At 49.6% G+C, this 24,678-nt stretch overlaps 1 protein-coding gene across 1 annotated transcript in view; it reads right to left on the bottom strand.

Annotated features, from left to right (window-relative positions):
• Positions 1-22,639, bottom strand: part of PPP1R21 (protein phosphatase 1 regulatory subunit 21) — a 53,088-nt gene extending 30,449 nt beyond the window's left edge. The window contains exons 1-7 of the mRNA XM_069954603.1: positions 22,353-22,639; positions 15,619-15,687; positions 15,184-15,330; positions 12,583-12,681; positions 11,232-11,396; positions 9,324-9,382; positions 7,792-7,886 (exon numbers count right to left, since the gene is read on the bottom strand). Of these exons, the coding sequence (XP_069810704.1) occupies positions 7,792-7,886; positions 9,324-9,382; positions 11,232-11,396; positions 12,583-12,681; positions 15,184-15,330; positions 15,619-15,687; positions 22,353-22,409 (691 nt within the window). The 5' untranslated portion in view covers positions 22,410-22,639. The remainder of the gene's footprint in view (positions 1-7,791; positions 7,887-9,323; positions 9,383-11,231; positions 11,397-12,582; positions 12,682-15,183; positions 15,331-15,618; positions 15,688-22,352) is intronic.
• Positions 22,640-24,678: the final 2,039 nt, after the last annotated feature.

The raw sequence follows: 24,678 nt of genomic DNA, 5'->3' as shown, positions 1-24,678 counted from the left end.
AATAATCAGATGTCTGGGAGTGACGGCACTGGTAGCGGCTGATGATCAGTTGTGTATCCTCACGCTATATAATGGACGCGCCTTTGTTACATGGAGTCGGTCCGTTTTCTGATTTCTCCGCTACTTTCCCTCTCGTTTCAGTCAGGGGTTCTTGTCCTACTCCATTATGTACGACTGTCATCTCGCACTGATCCAGCCGTCACCTCTGCAGACATACTGCTGTTCTGATAAATAGGAAAGCCGGCTGATAGATTATATATATCTATATCTTCTATTGTTAATACTAAGATTCTCGAAATACAAATGGTGGGAGTTGAGACGGAGAGAAACGCCAAAGCTGTCGCCTCCTGAATTATTGATTGGCGGCGTCATCCGCTAAAGGAGGCTTCCATCCCCGCACAGTCAGCGCTCAATGTTCTGCTATGTACCTGCAGGGTGTGAAGGGGTTAACCGTATAACGAGACAGGAAGATGTGGCAAGGAAGCGGCTGTGAGTCATCGGCGACTTATCGGGAGATGTGCCGGAGAGACAAGGACATCAATTATTCAGCAATTTTTTTTTTTTAAGGGAAGGAAGCTTCCAGCGAGAGGAGGATTAATGGATTGTTATTCTCTAACTTTAGCTCATTGTGTCCTCATAGACCTCACGTCCCTCGCTTTATAAATTGTTAATTCTCCTTTATATCCAATACAGGGTGGGAGAAATCAGACAAGTGACAGTATACACCATCACCGAGCGGGCGGCTCCGCTCCTAGATTCAGTTGGCTTTCTGGATCCATTAACCTGCTGGTAGCCGCTTTCTTTATGGTAGATATTTCCGTTCAGGCCGGGTTCACACTGCATTTTTGCAAACCATTCTTTTCATCCGTTTCATGCAAAAAAAAAAAAAAAATTGATGAAATTAAGGAAAAAAACCTATGCATTATTAGGGCTGTGGCGGCGTCCTGTGCTTTGGGCCACCGCCGTACTCGCTCTCCTTGTCCCCTTTGCTCTGTGGTGCCCACATGCCTTGGCCCGGCGCTGCTTCCTCTTCCTGGGACGCCTTGCTGCCCCTACTGTCCAGCGTCCCTAGCGTCCCTGCCTTCTAGGGCATACACGTGCAGACTGTCACAGATTAAGGGGGCCTTCACACACACCGGATTCACAGTGGATTTCACGCTGCGAAATCTGTGGTGGATCCAGTGTCTGTTCATCCCTATGAGAATACATATTGACATCCCGTTGCGTGTATGTAAGTTAACCCCCCCACTGGCCAGAGCATACATAACCTCTTCCCCGCTCCGGCTTCCTTCAAGGGGTTCCCAGCGTCTGCTTGTCCTGCGCAGCCAATCAGCACACTGCCCTGCCACAGCTACTGACTGGCTGAGCGGGGGCGTCCAGCCGGGAACCCTGAAGCAAGCCGGGGCAGGTAATGTATATATATCTCAATCACATCTAGGAGGGGTATATATCAGTCACATCTAGGAGGGGTATATATATCTCAATCACATCTAGGAGGGGTATATATATCTCAAATCACATCTAGGAGGGGTTATCTGAGGAGTCCCTGTATGTTTTTGAGCAGTGTATACTGGAGATGAGTGAATCCTGAACGCGCTCTGGAAACCCTGGAAAACATCTATAAGCCATTGGCTGTATCCATCTTCCTCAGCCACTGGTAATCAGATGCCGAAGGTTCGGAAGAAGCCAAGCGTTCTGGAGGGTCACTCATCTCTCATTGTAACACTATGGCTTCCTATGATCCCCTTCTCAGAGCAGGAAGAATTAACATGACTCCGTCAGCAGCCGTGTGGGTAGAAGACTAAAACTCCCATAAAGCACTGCTGTCCTGCTGCACCTGTATCCCCCGGCTGCCTCTGTCCTCTTCTGCGCTTTATACTGTGTCTTCATCTCCATCATCTGCTCTTACATAGAAAACCAGCTCCCCCTCCTCTAACTTCTAACGCTGAGACTGAGCATGTGCGACCAGCAAGGTGACGCTGCCCCACAGGTCACAGCCCTGAGCCACATGCTGGGAACATCCCACTTTGGGCCCGAAAGCGATGAGGGATTATGTGGGAAGCTGCTGAAAAAAGACCGATCAGGAGAACGAGCGGAGAGAAGCCCACACCTAGCACAGTCTCCCCCAGCTCTGCATCATGTGACCTGGGCGGCATAATGTAAGTCTATGGGGCCGTGCAGGTCAGAAGATGAGACAGAGGGGGGAGGGGAGCACACAGCGGCGGTGGCGGTGCAGTCTTCTCCTGACTCAGTATTTTGTGAGTTTTTGCGCTTCTCTCAGCTCGTTCTCCTGATCAGTCGCAGTCTGAACTCTCAGACACTGAACAATCAAATCTTTTGACATCTCTGTGTTTTATGTCTAAGTGAAATGTCTAAAGTTTTTCTTTTCCAATGACCGCTACACTTTAAAGGAATTGTAAAAATTTTCCATTAAAGTGAAGCTGTCATGTACATGTCACTTCGCATAAACCAATAAATATCAATAGTACAAGCGATAAGAAACTCTATAATAGGTTTTATTACGCAAAAGTTTTCTTCTGTCCTCAGAAAGCTGTTTTCCTACCTCCCCCCCCCCCTCACTTCAGAAAAAGCAGGATTTCTGTGTCCATTATGGTCTATGGAGAGGGGAGGGGCCGAGGGTGTGAGTGAGGAAGGAGAGGGGAAAAGGCCGCCCTGCACAGCACATCATCCCGCAATCCTCTCTCACCAAGATCCCAGACCAGCACTGACCTGTGAATCCAGCACATTCTATGTGCCCAGACAGTCTCCAAACTGTACAGCTGCTTCTCTGCTCACTCATCCCCCTCGGCCCCTCCCCCCTCCATAGGTTATAATGGACTCAGCAGAACTCGTTTTTACTTTGCTTTTCATTTTTGCTGCAATGAAGATGATAATGAGCAGATAAGAAATGAGGGGGGGGGGGGCTTCAAAGCAATTGTTTTCTGAAGTTTTCTATGTTTAAATCAATGTTATACATACGGCCAAACTGTGCTCTGTGCTGATATTTAGTCTTTTCTCTGTTCAAAAATAGAGACCAAACCCAGGTACCAATGTATTCCTACTAGAGATGAGCGACCCTCAACCGAACCCTCTGCATTGGATTAGCGGTGCTGATGAAGCTGGATGCAGCCCAAGGGAGTCCTGGTGGATACAGGCCTAGATACAGGATATATGGCCTATGGCTGCATCCATCTTCTTCAGCCACCGGTGATCAAATGCAGATCATCAGGGATCAGACAAGCTGCTTGAGGTTCCTTAGAATAAGCCGGAGGAATCGCTCACCTGTGTGCTTCTCTCCCCACTTCATTGCAAGAGACTGGGCTATAGTAAGTCTATGGAGCCCGTCAGGGGGAGGGAAAAAGTTGCGCCCAGCAGAGCATCCATAGTGGCCTGAACACTGTGTGTGTGTATATATATCAACAACCTGGCATACGATATGTCCGCGTGACACGGTAAAAGTTTAAAAGTTCTTGATGGTAAAGTGAATCAGTTACATCGCTGCTCTTTTCTTACCTTATTGGATCGGCATCGGGGCAGGGTTGGCAGTGACCCAATCCTTTGTTTTGAACTGCCTCATGGTTTCTTTGCTCGGCACCGGTCTTTTCCAGATCAAACCCCCCCTCCCCTCTGCGATTTATTCTAACGGAGCCATGTTACAGAGCGGTGGGGGTTCCATCACATCGGGGGGCGGTGGGCCTGTCAAATAGACTGGCACCGGGCGGCAATGCAAAAAATAGGTCCACGCCATTGTCAATCGATTTAAGGTAAAAAAAAATAATAATAATAAAAAAAAGACCATAGCGATTTACCTGATGGTCCATTTACTTCAAGGGTCTTCTCATACTGGGAATGCTACATGATTATGTTACTGGGAGCACCTAGACGTACCACAAGGTCCCGCGGCTCCCGACAGGAGAGCGGCCCAATGTACCGGGGAGCGGCAAGCATGGCTGCTGTGTTTTATTCTACAGGACTCCATTAACATGTGGATTTTTCCAAACGCAGTAACAAATTGTGTGGTTTTTTTCTCATATTAATGTAAATTGCTAGAGGAGGTTTTATCAGTGCAAGTCATGTGACTCCCCTCAGTCATGTGACTCCAGGGTTTCTATTGAATAGTTGTGGCAACCTGCCCATACAGATATATGGGGTTTTTTTTCTGCCATATTTACCCACCTATGGATAGAAGTGCCCTGAAAAAAAAAAACCTCCATGGCCTAATACGTCCTGCGGGTTTGGTGGTTTATTTTGCAACAACAAAGCAAAAAAGAATTCAGCTCACCCAAATCCTCAAACCTGTGTGTATCAATCCTCGGTGGAGCACGGATAGCAATGGGCCGACTCCCATCCACAGATAAAGGTGCAATGTGCCAAATAGCAAAAAATGTGAATCCAGCTCCAGCCAGTGCAGTAAAAAAAACCAAATTTATTATAAATGCATGTTAAAAATTACATGGACGTCCATATGAAAAAGAAAGAACCGACGCGTTTCAGAGCCTAAGCTCCTTAGTCATGGCTGACTTCCACATACTATGTAGCCATATTTATATCCATTGTTAGTACAAGCACCTGGGGTTTGGTACCACCCACAAAGGGGGTTGTAACCACAACCTCATTACAAAACAATCCACAAAAGGAAAACATGTATGTGGAACACGCACAAATAGTAAACATAGTGGGCTAGATGAACACATACAGTGCAATGTAAATTATTAATAGATGTAAGCTAGATCGTTTTTCATATTCAAGCCTCTTGGGTTACGGGTATTCAGTTCAAGTATCCAAAACGCCTCCCTCAGATGAAGCTGCCTGATCCAGTCTCCACCTCTTGTATTGGCCTGGACTTTCTCTATGCCACATACCGATAGAGAAGACATATCTCCTGAGTGACAGTTCACAAAATGTTTAGTAAGACCAGAGAAGGACCTGTTGGAGAGGAGTCTGGAGGCCGCAGAGACATCCGAGATGTGTTCAGCGAGGCGCTTTTTCAACTTCCTGGAGGTACATCCGACATATTGTAATAAACATTTCTTACACTCTGCAAGGTAAATCACATATTTAGTGTCACAATTGATGAACGACTTTATGTCAAATTTTTTGTGATTAGCAGTAGATGTAAATGTTTTTACTTTTGGAACAAATTTACACACTGAACATCTGCTGGATGCACATGGAAAACACCCCTTAATAGATAGCCACGTGTCATGATGTGTATCAGTGAGGACACTAGGGGACAGGACATTTGCCAATGATTTACCTCGTTTGGCTACACATTTGATCCCTCCAGACAGAATAGATGCACAATCCAAATCACCCATGAGTACTGGTAGATGCTTATGTATAATATTACGGATGCTAGAGAACTGAGCACTGAAAGGAGTAGAGAATACAGGAGGTGTTATTGTGTCAGATTGGAGGATTCTTGTGGATCTATCCTGAAGATGATAGCTACGGTTATGGGATTCCGCAATGGCTCGAGCTCTCCGTATAACGCCATTTTTATAACCGCGTTTAGTAAGTCTCAACTGTAAATCGTGACTGGTAGAATGATATGTGGTGTCAGTGGTTTACAGTTGAGACTTACTAAACGCGGACATAAAAATGGCGTTAAACGGAGAGCTCGAGCCATTGCGGAATCCCATAACCGTAGCTATCATCTTCAGGATAGATCCACAAGAATCCTCCAATCTGACACAATAACACCTCCTGTATTCTCTACTCCTTTCAGTGCTCAGTTCTCTAGCATCCGTAATATTATACATAAGCATCTACCAGTACTCATGGGTGATTTGGATTGTGCATCTATTCTGTCTGGAGGGATCAAATGTGTAGCCAAACGAGGTAAATCATTGGCAAATGTCCTGTCCCCTAGTGTCCTCACTGATACACATCATGACACGTGGCTATCTATTAAGGGGTGTTTTCCATGTGCATCCAGCAGATGTTCAGTGTGTAAATTTGTTCCAAAAGTAAAAACATTTACATCTACTGCTAATCACAAAAAATTTGACATAAAGTCGTTCATCAATTGTGACACTAAATATGTGATTTACCTTGCAGAGTGTAAGAAATGTTTATTACAATATGTCGGATGTACCTCCAGGAAGTTGAAAAAGCGCCTCGCTGAACACATCTCGGATGTCTCTGCGGCCTCCAGACTCCTCTCCAACAGGTCCTTCTCTGGTCTTACTAAACATTTTGTGAACTGTCACTCAGGAGATATGTCTTCTCTATCGGTATGTGGCATAGAGAAAGTCCCGGCTAATACAAGAGGTGGAGACTGGATCAGGCAGCGTCATCTGAGGGAGGCGTTTTGGATACTTGAACTGGATACCCGTAACCCAAGAGGCTTGAATATGAAAAACGATCTAGCTTACATCTATTAATTATTTACATTGCACTGTATGTGTTCATCTAGCCCACTATGTTTACTATTTGTGCGTGTTCCACATACATGTTTTCCTTTTGTGGATTGTTTTGTAATGAGGTTGTGGTTACAACCCCCTTTGTGGGTGGTACCAAACCCCAGGTGCTTGTACTAACAATGGATATAAATATGGCTACATAGTATGTGGAAGTCAGCCATGACTAAGGAGCTTAGGCTCTGAAACGCGTCGGTTCTTTTTCATATGGACGTCCATGTAATTTTTAACATGCATTTATAATAAATTTGGATTTTTTACTGCACTGGCTGGAGCTGGATTCCCATTTTTTGCCATTTGGCACATTGCACCTGGTTTATTTTGCCCCAATTGGCTCTTAGCCAAAGTGCTTTTGCCATGTACCGTTTTTAATAGCGTCTTTTAGGAAAAAAAGTCTCCCTCCTAAGGCTGGGTTTACACTACTTTTTTTTCATCTGTATTTACAAAAAACGGATAGAAAAATTGTGTGAATCCATTTTCATCTGTTTTTCCATTGACCTCCATTACAAAAAAATAAATAAATAAGGGGATAACAACGTACACAAAAATGTGGTAGACTGTGTTTTTGTGTACGTTAAAATGGATGCATTTTGATCCTTTTTTTTATAATGGGAAAGCGGATCCACACAAATGCATACATTTTTCCATCCACTTTTGTAAACATAGTGTGAACCCAGCCTTAGTCTTGCATCATGTTCACGATCCGAGTTTTGCCGTATCCCCAGCGGCAGTGAGGGGTGGGGGGGGGTTGCTATACAGATCATTGTTCCATATCTACAATCATTTCCTCCCCCCAGTGTCCAATGTGCATATAATAACCGATATGCTGAGAAACGATGCGTAATACTCAAACAAGTCAGCAGTGAGACACCCAGGGCTAGAGCGGGGGAGGCTCAGCTATAAGACGCCCAGGGCCGCAGCAGAGGAGGCTCAGCGATAAGACGCCCAGGGCCGCAGCAGAGGAGGCTCAGCGATAAGACGCCCAGGGCCGGAGTGGAGGAGGCTCAGCGGTGAGACGCCCAGGGCAGGAGCAAAGAACGCTCAGCCATAAGACGTCCAGGGCCGGAGTGGAGGAGGCTCATCGGTGAGACACCCAGGGCCGGAGCGAAGAACGCTCAGCCATAAGATGCCCAGGGCCGGAGCGGAGGAGGCTCAGCGGTGAGACGTCCAGGGCCGGAGCGGAGGAGGCTCAGCGGTGAGACGCCTAGGGCCGGAGAGGAGGCGGCTCAGGTGATAGCTCCTTTAGCCTTTCCTACACTATTCTTTACATCACTAGAAAACAACATTTATAGCAGCCGGAGAACAATGAGCTGCTGGAGGAAAAAACTGCTCGATCAGCGGCACAGAATATTACCGCCATCACACTTACTTGTGTCATTGAACGGCACCTTCTCGTTGATGACACCCAGAGACTCCTCCAGTCGGCTGCTCAGATCCGAATGAAGAGTTTTCAGCTGATTCTGGCTGAAGAGGCAAATAATACATTTCAAACTAAAAACTAAAACTAAAAACTAATATTAAAAAAAAAAAAACATAAAAATTCTTTATATGAAAATGAAATCTGCAAACAGATGAAGCAAAACGTCCTCTCGTTTATGTATGCAGCTCCCAGGCAGAGCAGTGCGGCCATGGTGACAAACCCTTCCACTACTGTATGGGAAGGAGAGGGGGACCTGACTACACAGGGTTTGTTTGTAGTCTGTAACCACGGAGACGCACTGGGCTGGAAAGGAGCTGTATACACACAACCAAAATAATTTGCAACGGTGTTTCGTTTTCTTAGTTTCAGAAACAAAAATGGCTGCAGACTCGTTATTACCGTTAAAAATGTTTATATCCTTAGGTTAGGCCGTTTATATTAGATCGATGGGGATCTGACTCTGAGCAACCCCGCCGATCAGCTACCGAAAGTGGCCAGATCCCCTACATTGTTACCAGGCAGATCTCCATATATCTTGTAATGGTTGCGGCTCAGTACCACACCTCACACCTTACTGGTGCTTAGTCCCTTCCAGTACTTATCTGCTGCTGTATGTCCTACATGAAGTGGTGGATTCTCTCCAGTCTGATACAGTGCTCTCTGCTGCCACCTCTGTCCATGTCAGGAACTGTCCAGAGCAGCAACAAATCCCCATAGAAAAACCCTCCTGCTCTGGACAGTTCCTGACATGGACAGAGGTGGCAGCAGAGGGCACTGTGTCACACTGGAGAGAATACACCACTTCCTGCAGGACATACAGCAGATGATAAGGGCTGGAAGACTGAAGATTTAATACAAGTAAATTATAAATCTCTGGCATAAGTTGATTTCAAAGAAAAAAAATTTTGGTGAACAATCCCTTTAACCCCTTAAGGACAAAGCCAATGATCATCAGATTGGAGATTCGCCCATGACTGGAGGGATCAGCAGACGATTGTGTATTGTTCCCCACACGATGTGTACACTGCACCCTTCAGCCTGTGTGTTAGGGTCCTATTACACAGGGCGATTATCGTGCAAATTATTGTTAAATTGTTCAAATTTACATGATAATCTTTAGTGTAAATGCAGCAACGATCAAACGACTATCAAGGAATGGTTCATTGTTAATCGTTCAGTGCAATTCCACATTGTTCCTTTATTTGCTGGGATCAGATGGAGTAAGCGCTCGTAGTAACAACTGTCCTGTGTAATATGGGGAACGATATCAGGATAATGGTAATCTTGTTTGCGATCATTTAAAAAAAAAAAAAAAAAACACACACATTGTCCTATAGGCCGGTAACCATCTCTGTTCTGCTTAGTGGAGGGGGAGGGGGTGTCACTGCCGTCTATTGCGCTATAATGCCGTATTATCCATGTGTAAGGATGGAACTTTTAATCCCAGACGTATCTGCCCCTCACATCACCGAACCACTTACCAGTCTTCTGAGCGCAGTCGGCACTCCTTCGCCTCCTTCTCCAGGCCCTGAGCTTTTACCTGAGAGAAACAGCAGAAAAGTGCATGCTCCTTAGGGTCCGTTCACACTACAAAACTTTCCCAGAATTTCAAGTTGAAAATAAATGGGCAACAAATCCTTGGCTTTCCTGAGCAAAAAGTGATTTGCTGCAAACTTCAAAAAATCCAAAAAGGAGGTCAACCTCTACCTGATAACTTTTTGCAGCATTTGGATGAGATTGGGTCACATTACATTACAGAATCTAGGGAAATAAAGGAGAAAAAAGAGGGCCCGGCGCCTCATGTAAAACCCTAAATAATTGGGATATAGAATGGTGCAGCGGATCTGCTCACCTTAATGCCCCTTGGGCTTTGTGCGTATCACCCCTCAAACAGGTTGGGGTCACCAATGTCAGTATACTATGCAGGAAGTTGAATATAGATGGGGCTGGGGACACCAAAGGACTGCTAAAGCTGGTTTGTAAATATAAACGGGATGCTCCCTTTAAGGGGCTCGTGTGAACAAGTGTAAAAAAGAAAAAAAATCATATACTAATCCCCAGCACTGTCCAGAGGAATGTTCACAAAAGCCAAGTTATTAAAGAGCTGGATATTTATTATAAAGCAGAAATATTAGGCGTTTTAGGAGATATACCCCATTCATCAGGTAACAGTGCATGTCAGACAGGAGTAATGTACAGGTTTAAAAAGGGCGCCAAAAATAGGCTCCACCCCCAAGGGGGAGGAGAAATAAACTACTGTAAACCGATCCAGTAAAAGAACACACAATAATACTATCAAAAAGTGACACAAGTCAGAGCTGAAAGGTGATGTATGTGCTTGAGTGATGCCGCTAGGGTGATGTATGAATCAGATGGCGTGGCGATACAACATAAGGACCACAAGGCTGTATGGTAGTAGAATCAGTGTTATGCAGAGGGAGTGCCAGTATCTCAGCTGAATATGACCGCTGGGGGCTGCAATACTGTAACAGAGTTAGTGGGAACAGCGTCAGACCTCGGCAACTGATAGGTCCGACCGTCCCAGTGTAGTAGCAGCGCTAATCGCTGTTAAGCAAAGGAAAGAGTCGGAGTGCAGCACTACTAGACTGTAGCGGTGTTTGGAATGGGCAGGGACAGTGTCGGAGTGTGCAAGTCTGAGTGTGTGGAAATGTGCAAAAATCCTGTGGAGACACCATCACGTGTTTCTCAACGTCATTGAGCTACCGAGACCTTCTACCAGGAGGGGACAACCAAGCCGAGGAAGGGGGGGGGGCTCCAGTCAAGGAAACCACCAACCAACAAATCATAGTCAGGAATGACAGAATTCCGGAAATACCTTGGAGACCTGTCATTTTTTACTGTGGCTTGTTGGTTGGTGGTTTCCTTGACTGGACCCCCCCCCCCCTCGGCTTGGTTGTGCCTTACCAGCAGACGGTCCGGCTAGCTCAGTGACGTTGAGGAACATGTGATGGTGTCTCCGCCGTGTTTTGAATGATCTCCCTGAGGTCGACCATCATTCTCTTGAGTGTGTGGAGAGGTCTCACTATATACAGCGTCTCCTATATTATTCCAGTGATTGAGACGACGGAAAAGAAAAGGAGGCGTCCCAGAGGGAGACTAAATACAGTTGTAAAGAAAGATAAGAAAGTAACAAGTAATGTAAAAGCAAATAAACTACAGGCAATATAGTGATCTGTGCTCTCCTCTAACATTGTCAGCAACATTCTTCATTCCCATCCTCCTCCTCCTCCCCATCCCCATCCTCCTCCTCCTCCCCATCCTCATCGTCCTCCTCCTCCCCATCGTCCTCCTCCTCCCCATCCCCATCATCTCTATCCTCCTCCTCCCCATCACAATCCCCATCCCCATCCTCCTCCTCCTCTGCTTACTTCTAGCTTGGCCTTGTCGCTCTGTAGCTTCTCGATGGTCTCCATGTACTTCTGCTTCAGGCCTTCCACTACAGCTTGGTGCTGGGCAGCTCCGGTCTCCAGGACTTGCAGCCGGCTCCTCAGCTCGTCCTCTATCTGCCTGTGCTTCTCGCTGGCCTCAAAGAACTGACAACACACAGAGACCGGTCAGAATAGGCTTATAAATGGGCATGCTATCACTTTGCCGTAGCAGAGATTTTCATCAGTCTGAAGACTCATGGACAGACAGAAAGCGGGAGACATGTGCACTATGGATCAGCACCACTGGAGCATGATAAAGTCCGAGCATTCGGCATGTGATTACCGGTGGCTGAAGAAGCTGGATGCCGCCATAGGGAGTCCTGGTGGATACAGCCTACAGCCTATGGTTCTATCCAGCAGGACTCCATAGGGCGGCATCCAACTTCTGCAGCCGCAGGGATTGAAATCCTGAGCGGTTAGGCTCCATCATGCTCTGGTTGTGCTCGTGCACAATAAATGTATTCTCTCAATGAGGTCCGTGCCACGTGACCAAAACATATGTATCCATATAGGTGGGGAGGGCAGAACCCTGGAGTAACTCGGCCATAGAAATGGAGAAGAAAAAGAAAAGCACTGTGTAAGCAGCACTACGCAGTGACAGAACAATACTTTACTATAGCACAAAACAGATAAAAACAATACCAAACCCAAGGCCCCACTATAATAAGGTGTGCGTCTATCTCTACCCCATCAGCTGATCCCATATAGGGGGATGGATACAGATACAGGCGAGGACAGCAGTATATACAGTATAATAGAACCTGACAGAACCCCTACATCTGAATATGGAATAACTAACATAAACCATACAAACAAAACAGGCCCCAGCTATAAGACTATGGGACACAGGTGCCCGTACAGTGGGGGGGAGGGGAGAGAAGCACTCGGCTACACGCTTCCCTCTCTTCTCACTCTAGTGACTGGCCGGAGTCTCAACAATCAGACCCCGACCACCCAAAAGGAGAAACGGCACAAACACACTGCAAATGCCGAGTTATCTGCAAAATATACAGGTTTTCCAACTGCAATCCTGAGGTTCTCATCATACCATGTGATCACAGTGTGTCCCATCCCCCCACAATGCGGTGACCCCAGGGGGATGGACCCTCCTCGCCTATGGTGTACGGTGACTCCCCTTTGACATATAAAATTTTTTCAAATTACTGTGATGCTTTAAATACCTGACCCAGTGGGTTCGGTAAAATCGGAGTGCCACCATTTTCTTTTGTTGTGGTCTAAGTAAAGAATCATTGATCATCAAAATAAAAAAAAGGTAAGAGCCTGCCCCGACCTGTATGTGCAGCCGCTCGTTCTCCTCAATCTTTTTCTGCAGGTCTTCATCAAAGACGCTTTTTTGTTCCTGACTCAGCTGTGACGACTCGACGTGTTTCTAGAGAATTACGTGTAAAAACAGTGAAAAAGACGCATTAATATTAACATATGTTTTTTAAATAACATAAAACTAACACATATTTATGAAGGGCCCATCAGATCTTCTAATATCCCTGACCAGAGCGTCACATATACAGCCCTATCTAGGTGAGACTATGGGCCAGATGCTGCCCTGATCTTATCGACTGGCAGGACATACAGCAGCTGATATGTACTGGAGAGAATACACCACTTCCTGCAGGACATACAGCAGCTGATAAGTACTGGAAGACTGGAGATTTTTAAATAGAAAAAAACCCGTAGAAATCTATATAACTTTCTGACACCAGTTGATTTAAAAACTTTTTTCTTTCCTCCGGAGCACCCCTTTAATGTCAGTCAGGCCCCGTGCCTGTACATACATGTATACGTGTGCATCACATGTTGGCAGGATACCGATGTATACAAGAACTATGTAAGCAAATGGTGATTATACAGGGAGACATCCAACAACCAGGAAATCTTAAGCTTAATAAAGGATCAGTCGACTAACAAGATCAGCTGATCGCTGGGTCCATTGCACAGGGCAATACTGCTACCAATCACAAGCCTGCTATGGTCCCTGACAGTTCTGGCTGATGCACAGAGGAGGGGGAGGGGGCTCAGCCATTAGTGGTAATGGGGTGCATAGAGGGGGAGGAGGAGGAGGAGGAGGAGGAGGAGGAGGGGGCTCAGCCAATAGTGGTAATGCTGATGCACAGAGGAGGAGGAGGGGGCTCAGCCAATAGTGGTAATGCTGATGCACAGAGGAGGAGGAGGAGGAGGGGGCTCAGCCAATAGTGGTAATGCTGATGCACAGAGGAGGAGGAGGGGGCTCAGCCAATAGTGGTAATGCTGATGCACAGAGGAGGAGGAGGAGGAGGAGGCTCAGCCAATAGTGGTAATGCTGATGCACAGAGGAGGAGGAGGGGGCTCAGCCAATAGTGGTAATGCTGATGCACAGAGGAGGAGGAGGAGGAGGCTCAGCCAATAGTGGTAATGCTGATGCACAGAGGAGGAGGAGGAGGAGGCTCAGCCAATAGTGGTAATGCTGATGCACAGAGGAGGAGGCTCAGCCAATAGTGGTAATGCTGATGCACAGAGGAGGAGGAGGAGGAGGAGGGGGCTCAGCCAATAGTGGTAATGCTGATGCACAGAGGAGGAGGAGGAGGAGGAGGAGGAGGGGGCTCAGCCAATAGTGGTATTGCTGATGCACAGAGGAGGAGGAGGAGGAGGGGGCTCAGCCATTAGTGGTAATGCTGATGCACAGAGGAGGAGGAGGAGGAGGCTCAGCCATTAGTGGTAATGCTGATGCACAGAGGAGGAGGAGGAGGAGGAGGAGGAGGAGGGGGCTCAGCCAATAGTGGTAATGCTGATGCACAGAGGAGGAGGAGGAGGAGGGGGCTCAGCCAATAGTGGTAATGCTGATGCACAGAGGAGGAGGAGGAGGAGGGGGCTCAGCCAATAGTGGTAATGCTGATGCACAGAGGAGGAGGAGGAGGCTCAGCCAATAGTGGTAATGCTGATGCACAGAGGAGGAGGAGGAGGGGGCTCAGCCAATAGTGGTAATGCTGATGCACAGAGGAGGAGGAGGAGGGGGCTCAGCCAATAGTGGTAATGCTGATGCACAGAGGAGGAGGAGGAGGGGGCTCAGCCAATAGTGGTAATGCTGATGCACAGAGGAGGAGGAGGAGGAGGCTCAGCCAATAGTGGTAATGCTGATGCACAGAGGAGGAGGAGGGGGCTCAGCCAATAGTGGTAATGCTGATGCACAGAGGAGGAGGAGGAGGCTCAGCCAATAGTGGTAATGCTGATGCACAGAGGAGGAGGAGGAGGGGGCTCAGCCAATAGTGGTAATGCTGATGCACAGAGGAGGAGGAGGAGGGGGCTCAGCCAATAGTGGTAATGCTGATGCACAGAGGAGGAGGAGGAGGAGGAGGAGGCTCAGCCAATAGTGGTAATGCTGATGCACAGAGGAGGAGGAGGAGGAGGAGGGGGCTCAGCCATTAGTGGTAATGCTGATGCACAGAGGAGGAGGAGGAGGAGGGGGCTCAGCCATTAGTGGTAATGCTGATGCACAGAGGAGGAGGAGGAGGGGGCTCAGCCATTAGTGGTAATGCTGATGCACAGAGGAGGGGGAGGAGGGGGCTCAGCCAATAGTGGTAATGCTGATGCACAGAGGAGGAGGAGGAGGGGGCTCAGCCATTCCTGGTAATGGGGTGCATAGAGGAGGGGGCTCAGCCATTTCTGGTAATGGGGTGCATAGAGGAGGAGGCTCAGCCATTTCTGGTAATGGGGTGCATAGAGGAGGAGGAGGAGGAGGAGGGGGCTCAGCCAATAGTGGTAATGCTGATGCACAGAGGAGGAGGAGGAGGCTCAGCCATTTCTGGTAATGGGGTGCATAGAGGAGGAGGAGGAGGGGGCTCAGCCATTAGTGGTAATGCTGATGCACAGAGGAGGGGGAGGAGGTGGGGGTCAGCACCTTGGCCTTCTTGCCTCGGCCTTCCAGCACGGACAGCTCCTCCTGCAGCAGCTCCACCCTCTTGGCCAGCTGCTGGTTCCTGAAGGTCAGGCTGTCCATCTCCTGCTGCTGCTTCCTTAGCGACTGCTCCTTCATCTTCAGCTGCTCCTGGGAGAAGGGACAGCACCATTACTTCATGGTTATCATTACTTAAATGGGAACACTCATCTCAGCGTGTCATATATCCATAGGATAAGGGGTACCAGGACCCCCACTGATCCCGGGACGTGTACCCGCAATGCTGGAAGCGGCTCCTCAGCGGCTGGAGCACAGGATTGAACCGCGAGGGTCCGGGCAGTCAGACCGGCTCGTTATCCTGTAGATACCCATAGATGAGAGGACCCCTTTAAGCTACATACTGTGTATTCTTCCATCTGGTTGAGGAGGATAGGATACCTTAAAGGCTGCAGAATTGGCCTGTTCATCCACCACCGCCTTCTTCAGCACCTGGTTCTGGGCCCTCAGCTGGAAAGCAGGAAACAGAGATCATACGTTACATATACAGGGATATTAGCCTTATAATGCCGCCAGGATCAGCACCACAATGTGCATACCATGGCCCCTGGCTCCTTAAAGGGGTATTCCACTCAAACATAACCTCTGATATGTTGCTGCCAATGGTGAGACTAACAATTCCCTCCATACTTGTTATTATCTATTCAGTCTCCTTCCCCCAGTTCTCAGCTGCTGCTTTCTGCTAAAAACACAAAAATCTCTGTGTGAGCTTTTCTCTCTGTCTCCCCCTTCCCTTCTGAGACGGCTGATGTAAACAAATCCCTGGCAGGCTGTATCTGCAACATTGTAGCTTCTCTGTAATGCTAGGAGGTTTATTCTGAGGTCAAGTTGCTGATGAACTCCCTGTGATTACCCCTCTCTGCATTACAAAGAAGCTACAATGTTGCAGATAGAGCCTGCCTCGGACTTGTTTACATCAGCTGTCTCAGAAGGCAGGGGGAGGAGGGGGAGACAGAGAGAAAAGCTCACTCACAGATTTTTGTGTCTTCAACAGAAAGCAGCAGCTGAGAACTAGAGGAAGGAGACTGAATAGATAATAACAAGTATGGAAGGAATTGTTAGTCTCACCATGGGCAGCAACATATGAAAAGTTAAAAAGAGTGGAGTACCCCTTTAACATAAGGCTGGAAATGTGAATCTCCACTATGAGAGAAGGAGCAGATGAGTGTGTTATTATGGTGGACCCGGCACAGGTAGCAGAGTATAGCTCACCCTGTGCCCAGACACTGCAATAGGGATGAGAGATATGGGCAAAAAATACAATCTCAAATTTTTATTTTTAACATTATGGACAATTTTAGATTCAAATCTAAATTTTCTTTTTTTTTTTGGTAAATAAAATTTTTCTCCTTGCAGACAGACGCCGTATTGCTTCACGTGTAACAGCTCCCGCTGACCTCCAAATAGTATTTAGGCCATTCTGTGCCCCCATATAGTATAGGAGGGCCCCTGCGTGCATCCATATAGTATAGGAGGGCCCCTGCGTGCATCCATATAGTATAGGAGGGCACCTGCGTGCATCCATATAGAATAGGAGGGCCCCTGCGTGCATCCATATAGTATAGGAGGGCCCCTGCGTGCATCCATATAGTATAGGAGGGCCCCTGCGTGCATCCATATAGTATAGGAGGGCCCCTGCGTGCATCCATATAGTATAGGAGGGCCCCTGCGTGCCCCCATATAGTATAGGAGGGCCCCTGCGTGCATCCATATAGTATAGGAGGGCCCCTGCGTGCATCCATATAGTATAGGAGGGAAGTTCCGTGCATCCATATAGTATAGGAGGGCCCCTGCGTGCATCCATATAGTATAGGAGGGCCCCTGCGTGCATCCATATAGTATAGGAGGGCCCCTGCGTGCATCCATATAGTATAGGAGGGCCCCTGCGTGCATCCATATAGTATAGGAGGGCCCCTGCGTGCATCCATATAGTATAGGAGGGCCCCTGCGTGCATCCATATAGTATAGGAGGGCCCCTGCGTGCATCCATATAGTATAGGAGGGCCCCTGCGTGCACCCATATAGTATAGGAGGGCCCCTGCGTGCATCCATATAGTATAGGAGGGCCCCTGCGTGCATCCATATAGTATAGGAGGGCCCCTGCGTGCATCCATATAGTATAGGAGGGCCCCTGCGTGCATCCATATAGTATAGGAGGGCCCCTGCGTGCATCCATATAGTATAGGAGGGCCCCTGCGTGCATCCATATAGTATAGGAGGGCCCCTGCGTGCATCCATATAGTATAGGAGGGCCCCTGCGTGCATCCATATAGTATAGGAGGTCTCCTCTGTGATTCCATATAGTATAGGAGGGCCCCTGCGTGCATCCATATAGTATAGGAGGGCCCCTGCGTGCATCCATATAGTATAGGAGGGCCCCTGCGTGCATCCATATAGTATAGGAGGGCCCCTGCGTGCATCCATATAGTATAGGAGGGCCCCTGCGTGCATCCATATAGTATAGGAGGGAACCTCTGTGATTCCATATAGTATAGGAGGGCCCCTGCGTGCATCCATATAGTATAGGAGGGCCCCTGCGTGCATCCATATAGTATAGGAGGGAACCTCTGTGATTCCATATAGTATAGGAGGGCCCCTGCGTGCATCCATATAGTATAGGAGGGCCCCTGCGTGCATCCATATAGTATAGGAGGGCCCCTGCGTGCATCCATATAGTATAGGAGGGCCCCTGAGTGCATCCATATAGTATAGGAGGGCCCCTGCGTGCATCCATATAGTATAGGAGGTCTCCTCTGTGATTCCATATAGTATAGGAGGGCCCCTGCGTGCATCCATATAGTATAGGAGGGCCCCTGCGTGCATCCATATAGTATAGGAGGGCCCCTGCGTGCATCCATATAGTATAGGAGGGCCCCTGCGTGCATCCATATAGTATAGGAGGGAACCTCTGTGATTCCATATAGTATAGGAGGGCCCCTGCGTGCATCCATATAGTATAGGAGGGCCCCTGCGTGCATCCATATAGTATAGGAGGGCCCCTGCGTGCATCCATATAGTATAGGAGGGCCCCTGCGTGCATCCATATAGTATAGGAGGGCCCCTGCGTGCATCCATATAGTATAGGAGGGCCCCTGCGTGCATCCATATAGTATAGGAGGGCCCCTGCGTGCATCCATATGGTATAGGAGGGCCCCTGCGTGCCCCCATATAGTATAGGAGGGCCCCTGCGTGCATCCATATAGTATAGGAGGGCCCCTGCGTGCATCCATATAGTATAGGAGGGAAGTTCCGTGCATCCATATAGTATAGGAGGGAACCTCTGTGATTCCATATAGTATAGGAGGGCCCCTGCGTGCATCCATATAGTATAGGAGGGCCCCTGCGTGCATCCATATAGTATAGGAGGGCCCCTGCGTGCATCCATATAGTATAGGAGGGCCCCTGCGTGCATCCATATAGTATAGGAGGGCCCCTGCGTGCATCCATATAGTATAGGAGGTCTCCTCTGTGATTCCATATAGTATAGGAGGGCCCCTGCGTGCATCCATATAGTATAGGAGGGCCCCTGCGTGCATCCATATAGTATAGGAGGGCCCCTGCGTGCATCCATATAGTATAGGAGGGCCCCTGCGTGCATCCATATAGTATAGGAGGGAACCTCTGTGATTCCATATAGTATAGGAGGGCCCCTGCGTGCATCCATATAGTATAGGAGGGCCCCTGCGTGCATCCATATAGTATAGGAGGGCCCCTGCGTGCATCCATATAGTATAGGAGGGCCCCTGCGTGCATCCATATAGTATAGGAGGGCCCCTGCGTGCATCCATATAGTATAGGAGGGCCCCTGCGTGCATCCATATAGTATAGGAGGGCCCCTGCGTGCATCCATATGGTATAGGAGGGCCCCTGCGTGCCCCCATATAGTATAGGAGGGCCCCTGCGTGCATCCATATAGTATAGGAGGGCCCCTGCGTGCATCCATATAGTATAGGAGGGAAGTTCCGTGCATCCATATAGTATAGGAGGGCCCCTGCGTGCCCCCATATAGTATAGGAGGGAAGCTCCGTGCATCCATATAGTATAGGAGGGCCCCTGCGTGCATCCATATAGTATAGGAGGGCCCCTGCGTGCCCCCATATAGTATAGGAGGGAAGCTCCGTGCCCCCATATAGTATAGGAGGGAAGCTCCGTGCCCCCATATAGTATAGGAGGGCCCCTGCGTGCATCCATATAGTATAGGAGGGAAGTTCCGTGCATCCATATGGTATAGGAGGGCCCCTGCGTGCATCCATATAGTATAGGAGGGCCCCTGCGTGCATCCATATAGTATAGGAGGGCCCCTGCGTGCATCCATATAGTATAGGAGGGCCCCTGCGTGCATCCATATAGTATAGGAGGGCCCCTGCGTGCATCCATATGTCTGTGTTTACCAGTGTTACAATACAAAATATATGATGCACAAAAGCACTTGCAATTGAATACTGGAGACTACCTTGTCCTTAATTTTCTATAAGTGAATCGCTGGATTACTATCTATACTAGATATACTCGTTTCCACCTGGAATATACTACTGAGTGATACTCCTTCCTCCCACAATTGTGTGGTACCCCTTTAAAGTTGTCAGGGTCTGAATACTCGGACCTGTGCCGATCAAAAGTTGTTGTTTACTTATAGCGGACCATAGCGGACCATTCACATTCCACAGACATCGGTCAAAAAGGATGATTCCTGCCAGAGCAGCCGACCCCGACCTGACAGTACGTGTAGGAAGAGAGGACGATCCTTCTCTTCTGACGCTTCCTCCTCTCCACCCATGGACACATGGACTCTCAGCTGAGCGGAGTATACACGTGTATGGGGGAGGGGGTGAAGTATCTGTAAACGTTCCTTCACCTGACAGCTATACTATGTGTACGGCCAGCAACGGATGACGACCGCATCTTACTACAGAGTCCAAAACAGAGGGGGCCGACCCGCTGGAAGCCCCCGGGGTAGGAGGAGCGCTACTCACTGACAATGGAACCTTCTATGGTTAAAGATTCATAAAGACACCAATTCTATCCCGACCAAAGTCCCCGCTCTGCTCGGTTGCGTCTTCACCTACAAGAGGCTGGAGTGATAACAACCAGGATGTAACCTGAGAAATCTTATAGTGGTCTAGGAGATGGCGGGGATGACCTATGACCCCCGGTGGGTGCTAGAGACGAGAGGGATCATGATTACAAAAGATTTAAGGGTCCTCGCTCTCCTCTCCCCCAGTAGTCACAGCAGGGTCCTCGCTCTGCCCCAGTAGTCACAGCAGGGTCCTCGCTCTCCTCTCCCCCAGTAGTCACAGCAGGGTCCTCGCTCTCCTCTCCCCCATTAGTCACAGCAGGGTCCTCGCTCTCCTCTCCCCCAGTAATCACAGCAGGGTCCTCGCTCTCCTCTCCCCCATTAGTCACAGCAGGGTCCTCGCTCTCCTCTCCCCCAGTAGTCACAGCAGGGTCCTCGCTCTCCTCTCCCCCAGTAGTCACAGCAGGGTCCTCGCTCTCCTCTGCAGCATGAAGAGCCTGTAGCCTTAGGCCCCATTCACACGTCCGTTGTGTGGCCCATAAATGTAGACAATTACTGACCGCACTATGGACGTGCATCTCTAATTACAGAACACTGCATTGGAGAGAGCGATCTGTGACGCAATCCCAGGTCCCCACTAGGACATGTCTTATGCCGCAACAAAAAAAGATGTGTGAACGGGGCCGTTGAAATACATTGGCCCTACATTCTGACTACAACAGCGTATCCACAACTGCGGACAGCACTTTCCAATCACTTGTATCACACGGTTTAGTGACACGCCCCATTGACATGGGGGAATGGTAACACCCATTTGTCAGTTTAGTCATAAACTTCCAGGGGCAGTAACAGAAGAATCACACAAGGTAGAGCCCCAAGAACTGTTCTGTCATAGGGAACCAGGAGATGTGTCAGGAGAGGTTACAGATCCTCCATAAAGGGGGATGGCAGCGCTCCCCTGTCCTCAGGTTATGGCTGGTATTGCAGTTAAATACACTACATTAAATTAAAATACCATGCAAAACCTGACGGCAAAAGGGGGGCGCTGTTTTTGTAACAACAAAACCCCTCAAAAGAATACTCACCTAGTTCATCAACTCAGAAGATGTGTTGGGCCTTTAATGTACAGACTGCACCCCCAAACGTCTGCCCTCATGTCAGGAAAACATAGTGACAGTAACAGAGCCCCCCTATATCACAGCCCTTCTACATCAGAGCCCCCTATATTGCAGCCCACCTGTATTGAAACCCCTCCCCCACATCAGAGCCCCCCTGCATCAGCGCCCCCCTATACCAGCAGTCCTTATAATAGAGCCCCCCTGTATCAGCACCAACACCCCCTATATCACAGCCCCCCACCCTATATCACAGCCCCCTGCCCCCTGTATCACAGCCCCCTCCCGCCTGTATGAGAGCCTCCCATGTATCACAACCCCCTCCCCCCTGTATCAGCACCAACACCCCCTATATCAGAGCCCCCTCCCCCCTATATCAGTGCCCACCACATATCCCAGCTCCCTCCCCCTGTAACACAGGCCCCTCCCCCTATATCCCAGGCCCCTCCTCCCTGTATCACAGGCCCCTCCTCCCTGTATCACAGGCCCCTCCTCCCTGTATCACAGGCCCCTCCCCCCGATATCACCGACCCCCTCCCCCCTGTATCCCAGGCCCCCCCCCCTTTATCCCAGGCCCCTCCTCCCTGTATCACAGGCCCCTCCCCCTGTATCACAGGCCCCTCCTCCCTGTATCCCAGGCCCCTCCTCCCTGTATCCCAGGCCCCTCCTCCCTGTATCACAGACCCCTCCCCCCTGTATCCCAGACCCCTCCCCCTGTATCCCAGGCCCCTCCCCCTGTATCCCAGGCCCCTCCTCCCTGTATCACAGACCCCTCCCCCCTGTATCCCAGGCCCCTCCCCCTGTATCCCAGGCCCCTCCTCCCTGTATCACAGACCCCTCCCCCCTGTATCCCAGGCCCCTCCTCTCTGGCTGGACATTATTGGCCGCCTATAGGATGATACAATGTGACATCACCTGCAGGCTTCCCCCCCCCCCCCAGCACTGATGACGTCACCCAGGTCACATGATGCATGCAGCCCCCTCACCTTGCTGTACTCCTGGGCCAGCTTCTGATACTTGCCCTGCAGCTCCCCTGTGGCCATGCTCAGCCCGTGGATTGAATGGATGTGTGAGGAGGAGGGGGAGGGATGGAGCCCCCCGCCCCGGAGACAGCGCGACCACGGGGGCTGCGGATCCTCGATACGGTTCTGTGCAGGTTCCGGGCTCCTACATCTACCATAGCTCCCTGCTCCGCCGCTGCAGCTCGGTGGGTGGCGCTGTGACACTGAGGGAGACCGTGACCGGAAGTCACACAGCAAAACACTTCCCTGATGCCCGGCGGCCCCGCCCACAGCCGTCACGAGCGGCCAATGGGGGAGCGCGACGGCATTGACCAATGACTGATTGTCTCTCATCCCTGTCAGGCGCCGGCGGCGTATGTAAGAAGGATTGTGATTGGCTGGCCGGGATCCTCGGCTCTGAGCGGCCTCATTCAGTCATACAGTGTGAGGGATCAGACATTGTCAGAGGGAAGTGTCCGATCTCAGGGAAACCTGGAAGAGCAGGAGAGCAGGACCTTTTGTTCTTTCTTGTGATTTCCAGGATCTGCGATTATTAGTGATGAGCGAGGATGCTGGACCGAGCTTGGTACTCGGTCAGTATTAGGGTACTGGATGGAGCATTAGGGTACTCGGTTGTGTATTAGGGTACTGGATGGAGTATTAGGGTACTCGGTTGTGTATTAGGGTACTGGATGGAGTATTAGGGTACTCGGTTGTGTATTAGGGTACTGGATGGAGTATTAGGGTACTCGATCAGTATTAGGGTACTGGATGGAGTATTAGGGTACTCGATCAGTATTAGGGTACTGGATGGAGTATTAGGGTACTGGATGGAGTATTAGGGTACTGGATGGAGTATTAGGGTACTCGGTTGTGTATTAGGGTACTCGATGGAGTATTAGGGTACTCGATGGAGTATTAGGGTACTCGATGGTTCTCGTTACTCGGACGAGCATCTCGCGATACTCGAGGAAATCTCATCATCCGTTTCCTGTAAGTTTGGGCGCTATTTCTCAGCCAATAAACATGCAGGAGACTCTTTGGTGCATCCTGCGATGACGTGGGACCCATACATGTCGATAGCAGCGATTGGTTGGCCAGATCAGATGACCCTGCCGTATAAAACTGGGCGCCGGTAGACGCATGCTGTGAGAGATCAGGGACAGAGCTGCTGCTGGTCAGGGAGAGTGTCAGTGTAGGATATAGCGTTTCAGTAGGCCGGGTATATACTAGCTATACAAAAACACAGACCTTTTATTAACCCATAGCTGCACCAGGACGTTACTGAACGTCCTGGTGCCGCTATGGGAGTTCAGAGGGGGGTCGCACGGCGACCCCCCCTCTGAACTGCCGCGATCCCGGGCTCCGCATGTAGCCCGGGATCGCGGCTATTAGTGGGCACAGTCCGATCGCCGTGCCCGCTAATTAAGTACTTAGAAGCAGCTGTCAAAGTTGACAGCTGCTTCTAAATACTTGCTCAAATCCATCCCTGGTGGTCTAGTGGGAGGATCGCCCCCCCCAATCGCGCCGCATCCATCCCGGGCCAGGGTCTGCGCTGTAGTGGCGCTGATCCCGGCTCGGCATTCTATTGCTTTTGACTGCAGCAGCCAAAAGCAATAGAACACCGATCTCATGGATTCATGCAGTATAACTATAGTGCATGGATCTCTATGAGAGATCAAAGTGCATATACTAGAAGTCCCCCAGGGGGGAATAACCCTAACCCCAGGGGGAATAACCCTAACCCCAGGGGGGGAATAACCCTAACCCCAGGGGGGGAATAACCCTAACCCCAGGGGGGGAATAACCCTAACCCCAGGGGGGGAATAACCCTAACCCCAGGGGGGGAATAACCCTAACCCCAGGGGGAATAACCCTAACCCCAGGGGGGAATAACCCTAACCCCAGGGGGGGAATAACCCTAACCCCAGGGGGGGAATAACCCTAACCCCAGGGGGAATAACCCTAACCCCAGGGGGAATAACCCTAACCCCAGGGGGGAATAACCCTAACCCCAGGGGGGGAATAACCCTAACCCCAGGGGGGGAATAACCCTAACCCCAGGGGGGGAATAACTCTAACCCCAGGGGGAATAACCCTAATCCCAGGGGGGGAATAACAATAATCCCAGGGGGGGAATAACCCTAACCCCAGGGGGGGAATAACCCTAACCCCAGGGGGAATAACCCTAATCCCAGGGGGGGAATAACCCTAATCCCAGGGGGGGAATAACCCTGACCCCAGGGGGGGAATAACCCTAACCTCAGGGGGAATAACCCTAACCCCAGGGGGGGAATAACCCTAATCCCAG

Source organism: Dendropsophus ebraccatus, chromosome 15, assembly GCF_027789765.1.
Source record: "Dendropsophus ebraccatus isolate aDenEbr1 chromosome 15, aDenEbr1.pat, whole genome shotgun sequence".
Taxonomy (NCBI): domain Eukaryota; kingdom Metazoa; phylum Chordata; class Amphibia; order Anura; family Hylidae; genus Dendropsophus; species Dendropsophus ebraccatus.
The sequence above is the reverse complement of the archived record's forward strand: the minus strand, read 5'-3'. Positions and strand labels throughout refer to the sequence as shown.